This window comes from Lithobates pipiens, unplaced genomic scaffold, assembly GCF_037356315.1.
Source record: "Lithobates pipiens isolate NorthernLeopardFrog02 unplaced genomic scaffold, aLitPip1_a1.2 Scaffold_16, whole genome shotgun sequence".
In the NCBI taxonomy this organism is placed as follows: Eukaryota; Metazoa; Chordata; class Amphibia; order Anura; family Ranidae; genus Lithobates; species Lithobates pipiens.
Window position 1 is genome coordinate 274298209 of NW_027507748.1, and position 21881 is coordinate 274320089.

General features: G+C 42.6%; 1 protein-coding gene across 3 annotated transcripts in view; it reads right to left on the reverse strand.

The window, feature by feature from the left end:
* Positions 1-801: 801 nt before the first annotated feature.
* Positions 802-21881, reverse strand: part of FANCE (FA complementation group E) — a 35025-nt gene continuing 13945 nt past the window's right edge. For 2 of the 3 annotated variants that reach the window (XM_077481420.1, XM_077481422.1), the window contains exons 3-12: positions 18437-18654; positions 16014-16491; positions 11876-11926; positions 11723-11785; positions 11146-11289; positions 9967-10090; positions 9789-9864; positions 8768-8834; positions 5248-5373; positions 802-2137 (exon numbers count right to left, since the gene is read on the reverse strand). In XM_077481420.1, coding sequence (XP_077337546.1) covers positions 2030-2137; positions 5248-5373; positions 8768-8834; positions 9789-9864; positions 9967-10090; positions 11146-11289; positions 11723-11785; positions 11876-11926; positions 16014-16491; positions 18437-18633 — 1434 coding nt within the window. In that variant the 5' untranslated portion in view covers positions 18634-18654 and the 3' untranslated portion in view covers positions 802-2029. The remainder of the gene's footprint in view (positions 2138-5247; positions 5374-8767; positions 8835-9788; positions 9865-9966; positions 10091-11145; positions 11290-11722; positions 11786-11875; positions 11927-16013; positions 16492-18436; positions 18655-21881) is intronic. The other variant, XM_077481423.1, reaches the window with a different exon arrangement.

Below are 21881 nucleotides of genomic sequence, written 5' to 3' on the forward strand. Positions count from 1 at the left end.
GTGATGATGCTATACAATGCCTTCTTCCCACCACCTGTCATATGATCTCTGAAGAGCAATCAAAACATGGATCGATCTTCAGAGAGCAACACACATGTGAAAAAGTCTTTAAGCCTCATTCATGGGGAGCATATGCATCCGTCCCATGTGCCAGCCCTGTTTGCCTAAGTAGTTCCACTCTAGTCAATTTGGACACAGATGCTGCCCCCAATGAAACATCCATGCATTTGCTTCATCCCACTTGACCTGAATGGAACACCTGTACTTCCCCATCTGGGTACACTTGGCTGTCAGCTGGGAACAAGGCCTTATGGTGATACTGGTACTGGTGTGGCTGTGAGCAAGGTTGACTGTTTGCACTTATACTGCTGTGGCTATGATCAAAGACAAATACTGATGACACTGACATACAGCGATATCAGAACAGCCAGCCATTGTACATGATAAATCGACACAGCAGTACTATAGTGATATTGCACTTGTTCTGGTGACTGTATGTATATATAAAAAAAAAAATAAAAAAAAAATACTGTCACCAGATTAGTGCACTGTACTACTGTGGCTATTGATCAGAGACACTGACTGGTGAATTGACATACAGGGTCATCAGGCAGCATCTCTGATCAATAGATTATAGCAGTAAAGTGTCACAGTGGAGTGTGTTTTTTTTCTTATTTCTTACTACTGCCCTGACCTTGTGAGCAATCGGGTGTTTCCTGTCATAGCCGATGGAAAGTGCCAGCAGGGGACTCAAAAGAGGAGGTAAGGGACAGCTCTATGCAATACCATTGCAGAGAGCAGTAAGGTGGAACTTTTTTTATTTTAATGAAAAAAAACAAAACATAAACCTTTACAATCACTTTAAACTCAGCAAGAAATAGTTTTTTTTATGCAAACTGTTTATATCTAAATGTGCAAAACGGTATAGGTAAGTTTGTCCAAATATGACAATCTACCTGTCAAAAGGATGCCCCCCAGCACTGCACTATCAATGCTTGGGCACTTCCATCTTTTCCTGGTCTTGCTTCTGGATTTGCTCTGTTCAGCCGCTTGAAAGGCCAGGCCATGATGATGTCACACCTGCACATGGGAGTCACTTCACCATGGCAGAGAGTGGGAGCCATGAAATGTACTCTGCATACATGGCTCACAGTACATTACTGCTGACAGGCAGGAAAATGTATTTATGACAGAAGAAACCCTTAGTGTCTTGTCTATTATAAAAACTCTGCTCGTCAGCACTTTTGTTACGATTAGCTTGTTACCGTTTACCATGTTAAAGAGGTGCTTCGGCACACGCCCCCTTCACCACCAAAATGATTTAAGTCAACAGCTATAAATACTGTTGCTGTTGACTTTTAATATCAGGACAATTACCTGTCCTGGGATCCCATGATGACAGTAACCCAGCCGATTTTTTTGCAATCCGCTTTCAGGTGCTGTCGGTGGTGATAGCACCTGAAAGCGGATTGCAAAAAAAATCCTTGTAAAGGAAAAATTGCAGCTTCACAGCCAGTTCCCTACTGCGCATTCGCAAAGCGCATTTTGAATGGCCCAGCGGAAGGAGGAGGAGGGGGGGGCCGAACTTCCGGGGATCTCGCCGTGGAGTAAACAAATAGAGCTTCCCCTTTTGGGTGGAGCTCCGCTTTAAGCATTTTAATCTATGGACAGCTTTGTGGATTTTAATAAATTAACCAAAGGTCCTTTTGTACTTATAGCACACAAAAAGGAAACAAGACAAAATACATTCTAATAAACCTCTAACACTGTTGTAGTTCTTTTTTTAAACTTACAATGCCATGTTCTGCTTTCAAAAAATCTCTCCCTACAGAAGATAATTAGTTGATAATGTTGTACATCACATAACTAAAAGAAACATGAGCTTGAATATACAAAAACACGCCTTAAAGCATAGATGTTGTCCACATCAACCAGAGTCCAGTTGTCCATTTTCAGATAATATATTTAGAAATAGTTTAACTTTCACCACTCTGTCATGTGTGCAATACATACTGTAAAGTCAAGAATATTATTTTTGTTCTGCTACTTTCCTTAGTGCATTTTGCAGGGACTTTTTCATGAATGTCTGGTTAGAGTTAAGTGCACTAGTTAAAGGTCCAAGATGAGCCAACTGAATCTGAAACAAAACAAATATATATTATTTTTAATGTGTACAAGCTGTATGTTGTTGTAATAAGCCTACAATTGTATTGTTCCATTACAGTGCCACCTACTGCTGAAATAAGCTTTAAATCAGCTACTAGAAAATTAGATCTTGTTAAAAGCAGGCAACTAACTTAACAGCTTCAGTGTTAAAAATAAGTTCCAGTTAAGAGCAACTTTAGCTATGCTCATCAGAATTATGTTGACAATTTGTAAAGCTTTTGATTGCAGCAAAAACAACAAAACAGATCTGGACAACATAACAGAACAAGACAACCTACATCCAACCAAATTGATTGTAAACCACACAAAAAGCAAGCCCCACCTTACCTGGTGTTATGTTTTAGGCCTCATGCACACGAGACGCAGATGAAACCTCTGTTAAAAAAAAGCTGAAACGCGCGTTTAGAAACGCGCGTTTTGCCGCGTTTGCATGCCGCGTTTAGACGCGTTTGCGTTTAAACGCGTTTATAAAGATAACATCATGTAGACCCTCCCCAAGCTCTCAAAGCATTTTTTTTAACTATTTCTGCTATTTTGATCAGAGTGAGCAGCAGCAGCATAGAGAGCAGTTGTACACTTGCATTTGCCGTGTCACTTGCCACGGCACCTGCCACAAGTTGTGGATTGTCCACTTGCCACGTCACTTGCCACAAGTTGGGGATTGTCCACTTGCCACATCACCTGCCACGTCACCTGCCACAAATTGTGGATTGTCCACTTGCCACGTCACTTGCCACATCACCTGCCACGTCACTTGCCACGAGATGTGGATTGTCCACTTTCCACGTCCTCTGCCATGCCACCTGCCACAAGCTGTGGATTGTCCACTTGCCACGTCACCAGCCACATCACCTGCCACAAGTTGTGGATTGTCCACTTGCCACGTGACTTGCCACATCACCTGCCACGTCACTTGCCACATCACCTGCCACAAGTTGTGGATTGTCTACTTGCCGCGTCACTTGCCACTTCACCTGCCACGTCACTTGCCACGTCACCTGCCACAAGTTGTGGATTGTTCACTTGCCACGTCACCTGCAACGTCACCTGCCACAAGTTGTGGATTGTCCACTTGCCACGTCACTTGCCACAAGCTGTGGATTGTCCACTTGCCACATCACTTGCCACATCACTTGCCACGTCACCTGCCACGTCACCTGCCACAAGTTTTGGATTGTCCACTTGCCACGTCACTTGCCACATCAGCTGCCACGTCACTTGCCACATCACCTGCCACGTCACCTGCCACAAGTTGTGGATTGTCCACTTGCCACGTCACTTGCCACATCACCTGCCACGTCACTTGCCACGAGATGTGGATTGTCCACTTGCCATGTCACTTGCCACGTCACCTGCCACGTCACCTGCCATGCCATCTGCCACAAGTTGTGGATTGTCCACTTACCACGTCACCAGCCACATCACCTGCCACAAGTTGTGGATTGTCCACTTGCCACACCACTTTCCACGTCACCTGCCACAAGATGTGGATTGTCCACTTGCCACGTCACCAGCCACATCACCTGTCACAAGTTGTGGATTGTCCACTTGCCACGTCCCTTGCCACGTCCCCTGCCACGTCACCTGCCACAAGTGGATTGTCCACTTGCCACATCACTTGCCACATCACCTGCCACAAGTTGTGGATTGTCCACTTGCCACGTCACCTGACACAAGTTGTGGATTGTCCACTCGCCACGTCACTTGCCACATCCCCTGCCACAAGTGGATTGTCCACTTGCCACATCACTTGCCCCATCACCTGCCACAAGTTGTGGATTGTCCACTTGCCACGTCACCTGACACAAGTTGTGGACTGTCGACTCGCCACGTCACTTGCCACATCACCTGCCACAAGTGGATTGTCCACTTGCCACGTCACTTGCCACGTCCCCTGCCACAAGTGGATTGTCCACTTGCCACGTCACCTGCCACAAGTTATGGATTGTCCACTTGCCACGTCACATGCCAGTCACCTGCCACAAGTTGTTGATTTTCCACTTGCCACGTCACCTGCCAAGTCACTTGCCGCGTCACCTGCCAGGTCACTTGCCACGTCACCTGCCACAAGTTGTGGATTGTCCACTTTCCACGTCACTTGCCACTTCACCTGCCACGTCACTTGCCACAAGTTGTGGATTGTCCACTTGCCACATCACTTGCCACCTGCCATGTCACTTGCCACAAGTTGTGGATTGTCCACTTGCCACGTCACTTGCCACAAGTTGTGGATTGTCCACTTGCAATTGCAATTGTTTAAAATATTTTTCTAATGGTTTTTCATCATTTGCAATCATTTTTGAGATTTTTAATGTAAAAAAAAGGTCACCTTTAAAAACGCATATCAACGCAAACGCGGCTAAACGCGGGTGCCGCGTTTAGCCGCGTTTTGCGTCTGAAACGCAGAAATTTTTGTTTCTGAACGCATTTTTTTGCTTCTGGAAAAACGAGATTAAACGCAACTGCATATAAACGGAAAAAAACGAGACTGTGTGCATGGACACATAGGATAACATTGAATGAGTTCAGGTGCAGTTGAAAAAACTGTCCAACTGCATCTGAACGCGCGTTTAACTGCGTCTCGTGTGCATGAGGCCTTACAGTTACCATTCATGGTTAATTGCATTCATAAATCTGGTCATTTTTGCAATCTGCAGCTGGTTTAAATACATTGAAATGTGCTATGTGTTTGTAATGATAAATTAATCATCAAAAAAAAAAAAAAAAATGTGTTTGAAACAAGCTTTTAAAAAATGATTGAAGAATTTCAGGTATGGATATTTTTACATTGGCCCAGCTTAGACCAACTTAACTAAGCATATACCATACCTGGCACACCCCCCCGGGAGCTAGAAATCACTGTAGTATGCACAACTACTGCTTTACCTTTGGTTATACTTTAAAAGATGTGGGGATATGTAATATTTGGTGCCTAACATACATGATTGACTTCACTATTATTGACCACTATTTATATGTACATAAACATTTCCATACATCAAATCTACTGTAAATCAATGCAATCACACTTATAAAAAAACATAAAATTATGTTTTGCAGCCACTATTTAAAAACTCTTACCAGGTTAGGTTTGCTAGTCAGGAGAACCAATAACAATTTGGAAAAAGTCACAGACTTTGAAAACTTCTCAGCAGCTTCACATAGATAGTTTAAAAATGGGTCAAACTCTGACTGACAGAATTTATCCTGAAAGAAAAACAAAATATGGGAAAAATCATTTGGTAACAAAATGGAACTGTCTGACCCAGTAAAATCTATCTTGTGAGCCTAAATCCAGGACAATAAAATGTTAGTTTATACTGCTGCTGACAGGAAGATTGGATGCTAAAAAAAAAAAAAAAAAGTCTCTAGGCCAGACTAGGATAAAACCTTTCCAGTATGCCTCAGTTTGTAGCAAGCCACGTCAAATCATGATCATAAAAACACAGAATAGGGAGACCTGTGTTCCTCAATGGACTCTGATATAGACACAGGCGCGATTTCATTGCAATTTACTTCATAGTCTATGGAGTTACATCATACTAAAGTTGTCAAAAAGGAATGCAGTAACTATGTTTCAAATCGCACCAGTTCAGGTTGCACAATTTGTAAATTGCATGTCACACCAATGTGATCCAGGGCTAAGATAGGGTATTTACTGTGAGTACAAAAATCCAAATTTTTCTCTCTTTCTCATCTATTGAGGAACACAGGAAGTCATGTCAGGACATCCAAAAATAGTGGGGTTGGCAACCGCAAACAACCACTAAAAAGGCCCAACAAACCAAGACTGGAGATGATAGAAAAAGGCAAGACCCAATGGCAAAAAAGTATGGGAGATGAAGTTTAATGCCAGAAGACTAATACAATACTCACACTGGTAGGTAGGTACTAAATGGGGGGGGGGGGTGCAAATCATATGCCACAACTTGGAACTGGTCTACTTGATCCAATCATAAAATATAATAATAAAAAACAAAAAAAAAAACAAAGAACTTTCCAATGGGGACAGACTCACAACCTAGGCGTTAACATGGAGAAGGAACTCCTCCCCAAGGACTGGGATTGGGTAGAGGAACTGGAAGCGATGTACTTGTAAGGAAGGCCAGAAAAGCCCTGGGGAAGGCTCTACATCTCAATGCACCTGATCCACTAGATCTAAAAAAAATAAAGAGGGTACATGGCTGGAAGGACAGCCAGAGCCAACATCCACTTCATTAGGAAGGGGGCCAACCAGAGAGGAATCCTGAAAACAACTTGGTTTTGAAGAAACCAATGAGTAAAACAGTGGTCCTTATACCACTTTAAAGAACTAAGTTTTTATTTGTTGAGTCAGCAAGGCAAATACAGCAGGTACAGAGGGTTTCCTATACAGAGAGTAGGCAAATTTTGAATAAGCAAGGAGGAGAACAGATCAGGTATAACTGAGGACCAAGTTATCTGTGGGGAGAGGGCACCAATAGGGCAAAGCCCTGAAGAAAAAAATAAATAAATAAAAATAAAAAAAAACTTGTCTGAAAATAAGTTGCCTATTTTTATAACAATATGCACTCACATTTACAAGATATAAAAAAGTGTATCAATATGTCTCCAGCAGGTGGTGACCTTTCCAGGCCATCAATACTGAGCAGGCCACTTCGGGTGGATGTGATGTAAGGTGTTTGGAACTAGGAAGGTAACCAGTGGAACCCAGGAAGAAGACCAAAAAGAGACTCTTTTTTATGTAGTTTATCATTCCATGTGCATTTTTATTTTTGCCAGTTGCATTAGTGCCCCCCTTTACTTGCACCATGGTATATTTAGGGTGTTAATGCCCTTTACAAATATATTTTAGTTACTAAAAACAAGGAAGCTCCAAGTGCTTGGCCTGCACCACCTACTCACTGTAGAGACGGGGTCACACCTTGGTTAGCACCACAGGTCTGAACCTAGATCGCTCTGCTAACACAGTATACTCAGGTCTGGAAAGTGCCACACTGTAGAGCCCAAAGGTCACATTCCAAGCTAGCCCCGAACATCTGGTCAAGCGAGTCTAGGTACAGCATTCCAAAAGTCCAGTTTAGGAAAGAATGGATCAAAAGAGGCTTGATCCAGATAGCTACATAGAAAGATCACCTACACAATGATGTAGCAGGAACTTAAACTGGGAAGTATATTTGAAGCAAAAAAAAAGGGTTAGACTATTCCATAAAGTCTAACAGAACAAAAAAATAAATAAAAAAAATAAATAAAAAAAGCTGTGTTTGATGAAGAAAAATGCTGACTATGACCCCAAGAACACCATTCCTACAGTCAAGCATGGAGGTAGAAACATGATGCTTTGGGGCGTTTTTTCTGCTAAAGGTACGGTACAACTTTGCCACATTGAGGGGCCAATGGACAGGGCCATGTATTGTAAAATCTCTTATGAGAACCTTCTTCCCTCTGCCAGAGCACTGAAGATGGGTCATGGATGTGTCTTTCAGCATGACAATGACCCAAAACATACCACCAAGGCAACAAAGGAGTGGCTCAAAAAGATGCACAATAAGGTCATGGAGTGGTCTAGCCAGTCTCCAGACCTTAATCCTATAGAATATTTATGGTGGGAGCTGAAACTTTGAATTGCCAAGCGACAACTAAGAAACCTTAAGGATTTAGAGAAGATCTGTAAAGAAGAGTGGACCAGATGTGTGCAAACCGGGTCACTAACTACTATTAGGCTGGGTTCACACTGCTGCGGGGGGAGATCCGGATGTGATTCGCACCGCAAATCACATCCGATCTCCGTAGCGATGCGAGTACAGCCATACAGATAGTATGGCTGAATTCGCATCGCTCCCGCAGCAAACTCGCACGGGACCCTTTTTTGGGTCCGCAACAGAATCGGATCGCATGGGGATTCACACCATGCGATCCGATTCCTGTGCGAGTCGGCAGATCGCACTGCGATATGCGGACGGATCTGGGGGTGTCATTAACATATCATTGACACTCCCAGCCGTCCGCATAGGGCAGTGTGAACTGCCGGCGGGAGGTGTGCGATGCGGGAAAACGCCGCGGATTTGCGGCGTTCCCGCATCGCAGCGGTGTGAACCCGGCCTCAATGTCTTGTAGCAAAGTCTTAACTCTGTGCTTGCCAACAAGGGTTTCTCCACCAAGTGTTTTTCTTGGGGATCAAATACTTTTTTTACTCACTGAACTGCAACTCAATTTATAAAATTTGTATCATGTGTTTTTTTTTCTGGATTGTTGGTTGATATTCTGTCTCTACTCTGTCTCTATCATTTAAAATACAAATATGATAAAAATTAGACACCCTTTTTATAATTAATTCTTGTAAGTAGGCAAACTTACACAATCTGCAGAGGATCAAATACTGGTAATTATTTTCCTCACTGTAGATTTAGCATCTTTGCCTGTAGTTCCTCTTTACCTCTGTCTCAGTGGTACTAGGATCATGCCTACCAATAATCTGACTATACAACTATTTTAGATTTTCTGTAACAAAACCCTTAATGCCCCCCCTTCCTCAATATACATTTATCTGCTAGTATGATAAATTATGAATGAGTGATGATAATCTGATATTGTGGTGCGTCCCCTAAAATAGTCTGCTCACCTTTTTGTCAATCAATAAGTGCAGGATAATGATAGCAACTTCAGTACATGATGTATCAAGAATCGGACTGAAAATAAGCCAAAAACAAATATGGATAACCACCATTAATTGTGTCAAACAAGGGGAAAAAAAAGTGTTGTTAGGTAAAGGCTAACAGGTTTCTCTCAAAATATAAGATAACAGCAGTTTTTGGTATGTATTTGTCTTATTACCTGAAATAGTTCCTTAGCTAACAATTATAGCAAGCCTGCGATTCCTGAGCTGAAGTTTCACAGGAATTATATATGCTTCCTACATAGACAAGGTAGTAATGACTCAAAAACCATTGGATTTGGGGGGGGGGGTTAAAGTTCCATAGTAGGTAAAGTTTCATTTTTTTTTTTTTTTTTTTTACAGGTTACCTATTTAGAGTTACATAGGAGGTCTAGTGCTAGAATTATTACTCTCACTCCAATGTTCTCGTGATATCTCATGTGTGGTGCAAACACCGTTTACATATGCATGTGTGACTTGATGAGGGATGAGAGGGCTTTAAAAAAAAAAAAAAAAAATTTGAACACTTTTATTACTATTACAAGGAATGTAAAACATATACATTTATATACGCTTGCAACTGGTTTACTGGGGTTATGGCTGAAGACATCAGCCATAACCCCAGTATTTTTTTTTTCTTCAGACGCAGATTGGCTTTCTCATGAATGATCCAAGTGGCTAATTAGCCACTGGATCGCTTTCAGAAGCAGTGGGAGGGGTCAACCTGGTCCCGCACGTCCCCGCACATCAAGTGAAGCTGTGCAGCTGCATGAATTAGGTATCGGTTTCTACAGTTCATATAAGGTTCTGTCAAAAAGGGGACTATGGGATGCAAAAGAGAAAAAAAAAAAAACACACACACAACACACACACAACACACACAACACACACAACACACCGCCCCCTGTTGCACGGTTCTGCAGCCCAAATTGCAGGCCAGTATAAACAGGCCCTAAGCCAGACAAGACAAGTTAAACCTATTGCTCACCTTAAACACAGATGCAGTTGATGTGGCTGAATACATTCAGAAACCATTCGACAAAGAAAATCAGCATACACAGTGCCTAACAAAGAAAAGCCATAAAGAAGAGCAGTAAATAGATCCATCAGCTCAATACAGTACCACATTGCATTCAAGAACATGTATATTTGAAACAGGTGCTTACCTGGTTCTGCTTGAATTAATATAGGGCCAATAAGACTACTGCATGCAGAATAGGCATACTTGTTGCAAAACATAGAAAGTGCTGCAGTGAGTGTACGGGATGCTGGTGAAGTGAGTGAGAGCACCTAGAAAAAAAAAACAAAGCTCAAACATTAGTAACGGATTGCAGTATCTGAATTAATAAAAAATGGTCTCTAAAATGTAATGTAAATGTTTGGGTGTATCAGGCAAAGTTATACTTTTGGCAGACACTCTCTCTCGCTCTCTCCATTAACCAAATAGTTCCTGTATGGAACAAATTTAAAGCGGACCTTGCGGTCATGGCGAAGTGCCACCCTTTCTGAGATGCAAAGCTCTGGCACTCGCAGAGGCCAAAATTGCCATTAACAGCCAGTGTTTGTGATGCTAGAAAGGATAGTCTGGCACACTGCTGAATCTGGTGCGAGACTGGTGATGTGCTACAGGTGTATTTGAAAGCTTCAGGAGACTGTTAGACCCCTTTCACACTGAGGCGCTTTTCAGGCGCATTCGTGCTAAAAAAAAAAAAAAAAAGCGCATGAAAAGCTCACAAAATCTTATTTCCATTAAAATCAATTTATGTTTCACACTGGGGCGGTGAAAAAAACTCCTACAAGCAGCATCTTTGAGGCACTAAAAAGTGTATCAAAGATGCCCCTATCCTTTGAAATGAATGGGAAGCTCCTCAAAAGAAAGCATTTCAAAATGGTTCTTTTGAGTCATGTGACCTTCAGAAAAGAGCTCCGCTAATGCCTCAATAGTGTTTTATGGGCGGTTTTTAAGCGCCTCAGTGTGAAAGGGGCCTTAGGGATTGGGATATGTTGCATGAGACTAAAGATCACAACCATTACAGGCCCTTTACAAATTGTTGCTCCAACTAAAGGCCACATCACATATAACAAAAGGGCTGTAAGGTGGGCAATAGGGAGCCAAGTTCTTTGATTGGCTAGCTCCTGGCAACAATACAACATCTCATTTCTCACCAGAGCCAGTAGGACATTTTGTGAAATACAAATTAAACTGCATAGCTTTAGGTAAATAACAACACACTGATAGAAATAAATACAGCACACTTTGAGTCAAAATGTTCCCAGTATAGTACCGTACTTCAACACTATCAGAAATACAATAAAAAGCTGTCTTTATAGAATGTAATGTTTACCCTATCCAGGAAGAGGCTTTTGGCTAGTGACTTGGCATGGGCATAACTAATGTCCGGTGATACTGTATCAAGGTGAACACAGAGCTGAAATAGGCACTTTAGGGAGAGTTGTGCAATGCCCACATTATAGAAGAGAGTTTCCAGCTGTAAAGAGAAACAGGATAACAATTATAAAAGCTCATATCACGCAAGAAAAGCAATGCTACATAGCCCATACAAAACAAACTATAAATGAGATTTTTTTGTTCTGTGTTAATGCACAAATATAACACTATTTGAGAGAAAACAGCAGACACAATTCACAAATGTATGCCACTGATGTATTTTTTCAGCCGATTGGTATAAATTGAATACACCAACATCATAACCTGCACAAAAAAAATAAAAAAAATAAACGGATCCCTCTGAAGACGGCTAAAAAAATAAAAAATGACTTTAAATCATAGGGAGCTCTAGGAAAGCTGCATGCCGGCATGGTTGCTGTAGGTGTAAAAGTGCTACGATTCTTTGCCCCCTGCAGTCCGATCACTTTGAGCAACCAAAAAAATGTAACCAATTACCAAGAAAGGTTGCATACCTGTAACGGGCTACACAAATCAAACAGTTTGTTCAGCTCTTCTAGAAATTCATGGTCCAGTGACTGAAATATAAGAAGACACAACCATAAGCTCACTATAAAAAAAAACCTTACCAGCTCTTTTCATAATAGGGCAATTATCTCCATCATTACCTCAGACTCCATGTTAAGGTAAAGGAACTGCTTAAGCTTAGGCACATGAGCCTGAAAAAGATGACAGGCAAAAAATAAAAAATAAATTTATTAATAAATCTCACTAAATTGGATTATACATCACAATTTGAAAAAACACAAGTATACATATATTTCTTTTTCGTACATCACAGTACACAGAGTCTCAGTAATTACTGATGGGTTATATAGGTATCACTAGGTGATTGGACACTGGCACACCCTAGACAGGAAGTTCAACCCCCTATATAACCCTTCCCCTTACTGGGAGTACCTCAGTTTTTTTTTCGCCAGTGTCTTAGGTGTTGGTCACGAGTAAAGATGTGCTGTGCTCCGCTGGAATATCCTTACTGAGGCAAGCTATGCAACCGGATTCATTCAAAGTGCCTTTTCCAGGCCGAATTGGATGGTACCCGGGCCTTGTGTCTGAAGAAACAAGGTTTTACTTTGGTTTACTGTTTGGTTTACTGTTACTCTTGTCTTTTTAGAGAGCTGGACCCTGGGATCCAGTATTTGTTTTTTTCAGCCATATTCCTGGCGGGGTGCTTTACAGGCCCAGAGCTACGGATCCCCCAAATCCACCTATATAAAGAGAGCCTCAGTCTCTGATAAGGTAAGGGAGACGCCTTAAGAATTTTTCTAATTCTGGTAAGTTACTCCTTTAAGTAAATGATATCCTAAAGTCGCCACCGGGGGCTGTCAAGAGCACATACCTTTTCATGCCTGATCTGTCTCGTCTCGGTGTCCATGCTGTACGCTCCTCCAAGCCATGCTCCAGGTAGGATGTGGAAAGGGGTTTTTTTCTTTAAGGGATTCTCCCCTTACAGCTTCCGATAGGATTTAGGCACAGGGAAGTCGGTAGTTCACTACACCACCCGTCACCAATACGGCGGCTTACCATCCACCGGCCCTCCTCTCTCCTCCGCCCCAGCCTCCCCTCCATGCTTGATCCGATGGATCGGAGCCCTCGGCTCGCACAGGAAAGTGGTCCTTTTTTGAAAAAGATGAGGGGGCGGAGAGTTAGCGCGACGTTGGCGTGGTTTGACACCCACATCGCGGGCTATACAAGCTATAAAGTGCACTCTTTTTCAGGTGCGCGCGGCTTATGGAGGAACACAGAGCAGATGGGCGCATGCGAGTGTGGGAGACACAGGCATTCATGGGCAACATTTACTTAAGCACCAGACTGACCCTTGGTATCAGCGGCAGTTGCTGAACTATATTGCTCAGCAGTGAGTGCTTTGTTGCTTGGCACAATGGGCAGAAGAGGTACAAATACCCCGAAAAATAGGGGCTCTAAGGGATCTCCCTCAGGCTCTGAGGACCCCCCTCTACAGAACCTTGCCCTCCTGAAGGACCTGGGGAGGCTGGCCAGGGTGAGCCATCGGGGTCAGGGGCTGCAACTGCTTTTGCCACTTAAGCCCCTGTATACATTACATAAATGGATTAGATGAAAAACTAGTGGCCTTAATCACATCTTCACTCAGTGGACGAAAACGCACTAGGTCCCCGTCTACCATCCTCAAACAGAAGAACTCTGGGAAAAGGGAGAGGAATCCCCCTCAGAGGATTGGGATGAGACTAATGACTCCTCTTCTGAGGAATCAAGTGGAGAAGGACCCTCTTCAGCTTCTCAGGATGAGAAGTTGCTGGTGCAAATTCTTGCTGGATTGGTCCGTTCTACATTTAAGTTAACTGTAACTGAGCAAGTTGAAGAATCCTTGTTTGGTTGGATTCACTGAAGCATCCTCAAACTGCATATGCCTTTCCTGTTCATGCTTTGCTGGAAAAGCTTATTTATTCTGAGTGGGATCATCCAGATAAAGATTTTTTCCTCCTAAAAAAGTTTTCTACACTTTATCCTATGGAGAAAAAATTTGCAAAGATGTGGGGTATACCAGCGATTGATGCCGCTATATCCTCCGTAAATAAAAGTCTGACTTGTCCTGTTGACAACGCTCAAATGCTTAGGGATCCAAGTGATAAGAAATTAGAATTCCTGTTAAAAAAACATTTTGTCCTTGACAGGTTCAGTAGCGTAACCTGCAGTGGCGGCAATCGGAGTATATCAATACTTGAGAGACCACGTTAAACAGGTGCTCAAGGTTTTACCTGAACAGCAGGCCCGGGGGTTAGCCAACCTACCAGCGGCTTTGTGTTTTGCAGTTGATGCAATCAGAGATTCTATCCTCCAGACCTCTCACCTTCCACTTGGGTTGGTGCATATGTGTAGAATCTTATGGTTGAAAAATTGGTCAGTCGAATCACCATGTAAAAAGCTCCTGGCTGGGTTTCCCTTTCATGGTGCAAGGCTGTTCGGGGAAGATGTGGACAATTTATATCCAAAAGATCTCTAGTGGGAAAAGTACCCTTTTGCCAGTTAAAAAAAAAAAAAAGGAGTAAACGTCCTTCTTTTAAGCAGGCTCTTTCCCCAGTGCCAGGAGCATCAGCCTCCAAGTAGTCACGACAGCCTCCTCCGTCAGGCTCAATAAATAAATCTCAGAGTCAACCCAAAGGACAAAAGAAGTCCTGGGGGAGGAAGTCTGCAAGAAAGAAAGCTAAAACCTCTTTATGAAGGGGCGCCCCCGCTCGAGTTTGAGTGGGGGGGGGGGGGGGAAGACTGCTACAGTTCTCAAGGGTCTGGCAGGAGGATTTTTCAGGACAGATGGGTGGTCTCCACAATAACTCTAGGTTACAAACTAGAGTTCAGAGATTTCCCCTCTCCTCGTTTCCTCAGATCAAATGTTCCCAAAGACCCAGAGAAAAAGAAGTCTCTATTTCTAGCGTTGGAGCGACTTTTGTCGCAAAAGGTTATCGTGGTAGTTCCCACGCAAAAGCAGGGATTGAGCTTTTATTCAAACCTTTTCACAGTACCAAAGCCAAATGGAGATGGCAGATCCATTCTAGTTCTCAAAGATCTAAACCGGTTCCTAAAAGTACGGCCACATTTGACCTGGGCTTACCAACATTCCATCCGAGAGCATCAGAGTGCATCAAGCCAGCGCTGGCAGTGGAGAAAACAGGTCATGGAGAAAACATGAGCTGTATAAGCCGATGCTTCCTCTGTAGTGCCAGCTCCTGTCCCAGATGGAGTAATACCAAGTGCACTTCACCTGGGACCTTTCTAGCAGCCTGGAGACTGATGCCAGCAAAAGCTGGAAGAGGAAAAAAAAGCTCAGTGTATTACACTGGGCATAACAGCTTTTGCAAAGGGCATATTAGAACTTAAACATCTATTAGGTGTGGTGCACTTTCTGAAAGCACATCAAACCCACAGGATTTAATAGAAGTCTAAAGCTAACTGTATCTAACCCGCAGGAAAGCCACAGGTGCACTGCACTTGTGTATTGGTGTGAAAGCAGTCTAATAGTTGTTAATCCCTTCCACCTATGCACAATGCAAAGGCTATTATGCCCAGTGTATGTGTTGTTTAATACACTGAGCTTTTTTTCCCCCTCTTCCAGCTTTTGCTGGCATCATTCTCCAGGCTGCTAGAAAGTACCCATGGTAGCTGCCTTGCTGCCTTATAGGGGTTCAAGACAGTAAGGGCTTGTTTACATTTGTGGTTTTGAGGAGTGGAAAAAAAAATACAAGTTTTTACACCCCCGCCCCCAAGCACTGGAGTCGTGTCAGAGGGTCACAATGGTGGCCCTGCCCCATGCTCCAGGGGGCCTGTGCAGCCTCCCTATCACATTCTGTTTTACTTGGACAGGAGGGGGATGCAAGGGTGCCATATACAGCAACTGCTGAAAGCCAGCGTCTCCTCTTCCTCCTGGCATTCAGTCCCTGCAAGAGGAAAATGTTCATTATGCTATTCAAAGTTCGAAATTCTGAACCATTTAATTTCATGGTGGTCCACCAACAACTACCAAATCACTTAAGTGGCCCTGACTCTTCAAATGATTGAGTGCCTCTGCTATACAGTGGAAGCTCTATTCTGCTGACATCACATCTAGGATAACACCACCCAGCAGTAGTCTCAGAGCTTCTGATTGTCTACACAAGGGAGGCTTTTGAAGATCAAAAATAAAATAAAAAAAAAGCCTAAAATAGGTTAAATGCATGAATGCTGAAATAGATAGTCTGAAGATGGAGTCACTTTAAGCAAGTGGACCTTTACCTCAATAGATGCAGGTAAAACTGCTAACTCTTCTGGGGCTTCTGTATGAGCTTCTTGCAGAGAGCTCAGTGGCTGGGAGTCCATAAACAATTTGTTTGTGTCATCATTTACATGATAGGTTTCTTTGTCTTCTATCTGTGGTCTGCTCTCAAAATCCATAGTCTGCTCATCTTCCATGGAGACACAGCGATTTTTATACCAGCCTAATTTAAAATGACCATGTGATGTCTGATTTAGCTGCTTGCAGAGGGTATACAGACTTTGTGCCACCTCAGGACTTTGTAAAGGAGTCTGAATGCTGCTACCAGTCAGAAAATGTTGCCTCATGTAAAGCAACCAGGTGTCTGAGAAGTTTTCTACACTGATGGTCTGCAACCAAAGCTGGATGGCTGGAGCAGGCAGCCGAGAATATATAAGATCCAGTAGCCTAAATAAGTTCCTTTGCGTTTGTAGGGGAAGCAAGACAAGCTTTGGTTTTCTGGGAACAAAAAACAAAAAAAAGAAGAAGAAGAAAGTTACACTAATATATGATGCATTGCTCAAAATTATTGCTCACAAATATTACTAAAATACATTTAAAAACAAATTCAGACAGGTAAAACCCAATTACTAAAAACTCTCATATAAGCTTTAAAATATTCAATTAGTATATTTTTTTAAATATTTAATTAAAATAACTAGATGATCAGGCCATGAAGGTGCAATGCAAGCACATCCTATCAGAGTTACAATATTCTATCCCTGTCCCCCAGCTGTTCCCCTGACTTGTCACCCTGTCACATGCCCTGTTAATGAAGACTGCAAGTGGCTGTGCCAACATACATTATGTTAAATATCACCTTTCACCTTCAAGAAACTGCCATAAGAAATGGGGTGCGGCCTTGACTTGAGTACATGCAGGTAGACAAGTGGTGGCTGCAAATAGGATGCAGATCAGCAGCAATGATATGCCAGAAAGGATGAAAAAAGTTAAATAAAAAAATAAAAAATAAAAAATGGGGAGGAGGAGGGGCACAAATTTATGATAAACGGCACTTTAGCAAGTTAGTGTCATCCAGTTATGGGTTAGAGGTACAGTACTTGCTCAGGAAAAAATACCATAATATAACCATTGGGCACTTAAACACCCTTCTTAACCAGACCAATTTTCAGCTTTTGGGGCTCTCACACTTCCAATGACAATTACTCAGTCATGAAACACTGTACCCATATGAAATTTTTGTCTCTTTTCACACAAATAGAGTTTTCTTTTGGTGGTCATCACCGCTGGGTTTTTTATTTTTTGCTCTATAAATCAAAAAAAGACGTAAAATTTGGTAAGAAAATAAATTATCTTTCTCTTTCTGTTAAAATGTATTGCAGAGCATGGGCAGCACTGTGGTCACTACAGATCCAGCCCACATCACTGCTACAAACGATCTCTCCCCCTCTTCCCTCGGACTGTACAAATCAGTGCAGAGAGGGGAGGGAAGAACCGGTGTCGTGACATGACGTCAGTTTGTTTACAAGTGATCGTTCCGTCATTTGACAGAGCAATCACATGGTAAATGGGCGCTACCAGCGGCCATTTACCATGATCCACAATGTGTTGGGTGTTCTGGACATGGTGGTCACTGATATTTCCAGGAGAGCGCGAGAGCATCATTCTGGGAGGACGTCTATGGACGAGCTGTAGCAGTCTTTCGGCTATGGCCCGGTCGGCAAGTGGTTAAAGACAGTAATGTACACTTTATCAAATTTTTTCTTTTTTTTTTATCACAAACATGTTATACTTGCCTGCTCTGTGCATTCCTCTTCTTTTTGGGTCCCACGCTGACGGTCCTGGCTCCTCTCCCCATGCAGAGTGCCCCCAATATCAAGCTTTATATTATGCTATATGAGCACTCAAGCAGGCTCAATCCCGATAAGCAAGCTATGTGTCTTTTCACACACAGAGCATGGCCTGGCTCTACCCCCACCCTCTCCTCATTGGCTCACTGGCTGTGATTGACAGCAGCAAGAGACCATGGTTGCTGCAGCTGTGTGAGCCAATGAGGAGGAAGAGGCCCAGGAGAGCCGTTGTAGTCGTGCACATCGCTGGATAGAGTTGGGCATTTGTGTGTAAAAGGGAGGGTGGGGGGGGATTGGGCTGAGGGGGGAGCTGCACCTAGATTTTTTTTGTTCTGATTCAATACTTATGATTCACATATCAGGCATCAAAAGCTGTCAAAGTCCAAAACCTCTATTTGCATTCTTGTTTTGGGTCCCATATCAAATCTTTGGGGAGATAATGTTCAGGCAGAGATCGCCAATCAGTACCTTCACTAAAGCAATATTCTGACATCAGTCCAAGATTATCTAGAACAGGGGGAATATGAAATTTTTTGGCAAAACACGTATTAAACTGACTTCGGCACCACAAAACTATTAAGAGTATTACTCACATCATCATTTCTCCAGTTGATTCATCCACTGTGGGCACTTTCATGCATAAATACTCCATTGTACTTATCCAGGGAAAAGGTCCAGGAAAGCACTGCAGAACCCTGTGAGCAGCCAAAAAGCCATTTTGGTCATTGCCCAGAGCCTGTAGTAAGAGAAGAACAGCTCTCTCAGGGTCATGGAGGGAGGTTCCTGCCATTAACAACTATAAGCAGTCAATCTAAAAACGGAAAAAAATAAAAATAACCAAGTCATAGAAACAAGCAAACATTTCAATAAAAAACACAGAGCATAATTATTCATTCAATATTATAGCATTTCCAAGCCCTACTCTCTAAGGCTCCACTATAGTAAGGTGGTCACTGGTTTGACCAAATTTTTACAATTAACTATGGGACTGTGAAAAAAGCTACAAAGCTAAAAAGGAGGCCTAAAATGTAAATTCTAGAACCTCCACTTGGAATCCGTACAGAGCATAAACTTTTTGCAGGTCACATTTGCAGACTAAATGGTGCCTGGGAGATTAATAGCTGAGGGTAATATGCAACTATATTCATGTTTATGCCCTCCCTTGACCTTAAAATACCAGTTGGAACAACTTCAGGAATCTGCAACCTGTGCCTCAATCTTTATTGATGTTGACTGCATAAAAATAATGCAGATAAAGCCAACATACACAGCAAAGGAGAAGCCAGGAAATCTGAAGTTAAGTTATGACTTTTTGCATAGTTAAATTGGTCCAGCTTGGACCAAAGTAAGTATGTATGTATGTATGTATGTATGCATGCATGCATGCATCAGACCTTGACAATCCCAGTGGAGGCTGGAATTCACTGTAATAAGCATCGTAACCACAGTACTCGTCACTAGCCTCTGTGTTCAGTGGATGCCCTGCTGTAAATTAAACACATGGGGTCACTCGTTTGACACTGGAGCAATTTAGAGAATACTTTGCATTTTCTTCATGAATGCCAAGTTCTCTGAATGATGAATCTCCACCTCATCCAATCAAAGATTGCCTTGTGTTGTGTTCATTGAGAAAAATACAAGGTGTTCTGTGAATGGTGCCCCTGCCAAGCAAACAAACTCCTGTGTACACTATGCAGCAGTGCAGCTGCCCGGCACAGGGATTTCCTAAATGAATCCCCTGCACACTGCTATACACCCTTTCTAGCAATCTTTGCACAAAAACAAGGATTTTTAGTTCACATACATTACCTGTTTAAGATGGCAAACTGCATCAAAATAATCTGGCCAGTCCCTACTCTGAATTTTTTCAGTGGATATAGTGCCAATATGGAATAGACCGACACAAATTGTAGGAGAGCTACAGGTAGTCAGTGGTTACTGACCTGGATTATGCAACAGAAATAAGATATACCTGTGCTCAAATCCCAATAAGCTTACACAAAATATATATTTCTGCCTACTACAGTGATTTTCAGCTTCCATAGGTATGGTATAAACCAGGGATATGCAATTAGCGGACCTCCAGCTGTTGCAGAACTACAAGTCCCATGAGGCATAGCAAGACTGACAGCCACAAGCATAACACCCAGAGGCAGAGTCATAATGGGACTTGTAGTTCTGCAACAGCCGGAGGTCCGCTAATTGCATATCCCTGGTATAAACAAACAGTGAACCAAGCTGGTTCAATGTAACTATGCACACAATCAGTAAATAACCCCAAATTCTCCCCACTGTCTTGTTTGCCAAGTTAGAGGTAACTTTTTTTTTTTTTTTTAGCCTTCCCACCCTAAAAACACCACCATATATCAGGGGTTGACAAATTTGCTTGGCATCTAGGAGCCAGCTAAAAAAGTTAGGAGCCGGGTCCGTGACGGCGATCTGGACCTGTCCCTGGCCTGACATGGAGACAAGTGAGGGGAAGATAGCCCCAAGCCCCTCACCTGTCTCCAAGTCATTGCCCCCCATAGCTCTTAGAGGGACCTTTTATTTATTTTTTTCAAATGACAATTTTTTTTTTAAATTGCATTTTAGTGTAAATTGAGATGTGAGGTCTCTCTGACCCCAGATCTCATATACAAGAGGACCTGTCATGCTTTTTTCTATTACAAGGGATTTTTACATTCCTTGTAATAGGAACAAAAGTGACACATTTTTTTTTTTTTAAAGAACAGTGAAAAAAATAAAAATAAAAGTTAAAATAAAAAAAAAATACAGAGACCTCCTCTGTAACTTAAAAAGTGCAACCTGTAGAATTTTTTAAATGTCGCCTATGGAGATTTTAAAGGGTAAAAGTTTGTCGCCATTCGATGAGCGGGCACAATTTTGAAGCATGACATGTTTGGTATCGATTTACTCTACGCAACATTATCTTTCACAATATTAAAAAAAATTGGGCTAACTTTACTGTTGTCTTATTTTTTTTTTTTTATTAAATACATTTTCCCCAAAAAAGTGCGCTTGTAAGTCCGCTGTGCAAATACGGTGTGACAGACAGTATTGCAACGACCACCATTTTATTCTCTAGGGTGTTAGAATAAAATATATATATAATTTTTAGGGGTTCTGAGTAAAGGGAAGGAAGATAGGCTGGCAGGCAGGGAAAATTAGCATTGCATCCATTAGCATTGCTGGTTGTAATTCCAACGGCCACCACAAGAGGGCGCCAGATTACAGAAGGAACCATAGGATCGTAGAAGGCCTCAAAGCCGGGGGCTAAATTACCGGCCGGCGGCGGCGCGGCCCGACGCGATCGCGCCGGGGGGGGGCCGCGGAGACAGCATACCCCCAGCTGTGCTGCCCCAGGCGCCAGGTCTGGAATTCTAGTCGCAAATGCGACCGGGCGCCCGGGTTTTGTCGAGCCCTGCCATATATACAGTATCTCACAAAAGTTAGTACACCCCTCACATTTTGGTAAATATTTTATTATGTCATCTGACAACACTGAAGAAATGACACTTTGCTACAATGTAAAGTAGCGTGTATAAAACAGTGTAAATTTGCTGTCCCCTCAAAATAACTCAACACACAGCCATTAATGTGTAAACCCCTGGCAATAAAAGTGAGTACGCCCCTAAGTGAAAATGTCCAAATTGGGCCCAAAGTTGCAATATTTTGTGTGGCCACCATTGTTTTCCAGCACTGCCCTAACCCTCTTGGGCATGGAGTTCACCAGAGCCTCACAGGTTGCCACTGGAGTCCTCTTCCACTCCTCCATGACGACATCACAGAGCTGGTGGATGTTAGAGACTTTGTTCCCCACAGATGCTCAATAGGGTTTGGTCTGGAGAAATGTTTAGCCAGTCCATCACCTTTACCCTCAGCTTCTTTAGCAACTCAGTGGTCATCTTGAAGATTTGTTTGGGGTCGTTATGTTGGAATGCTGCCCTGCGGCCCAGTCTCTGAAGGGAGGGGGATCATGCTCTGCTTCAGTATGTCACAGTACATGTTGCCATTCATGGTTCACTCAATGAACTGTAG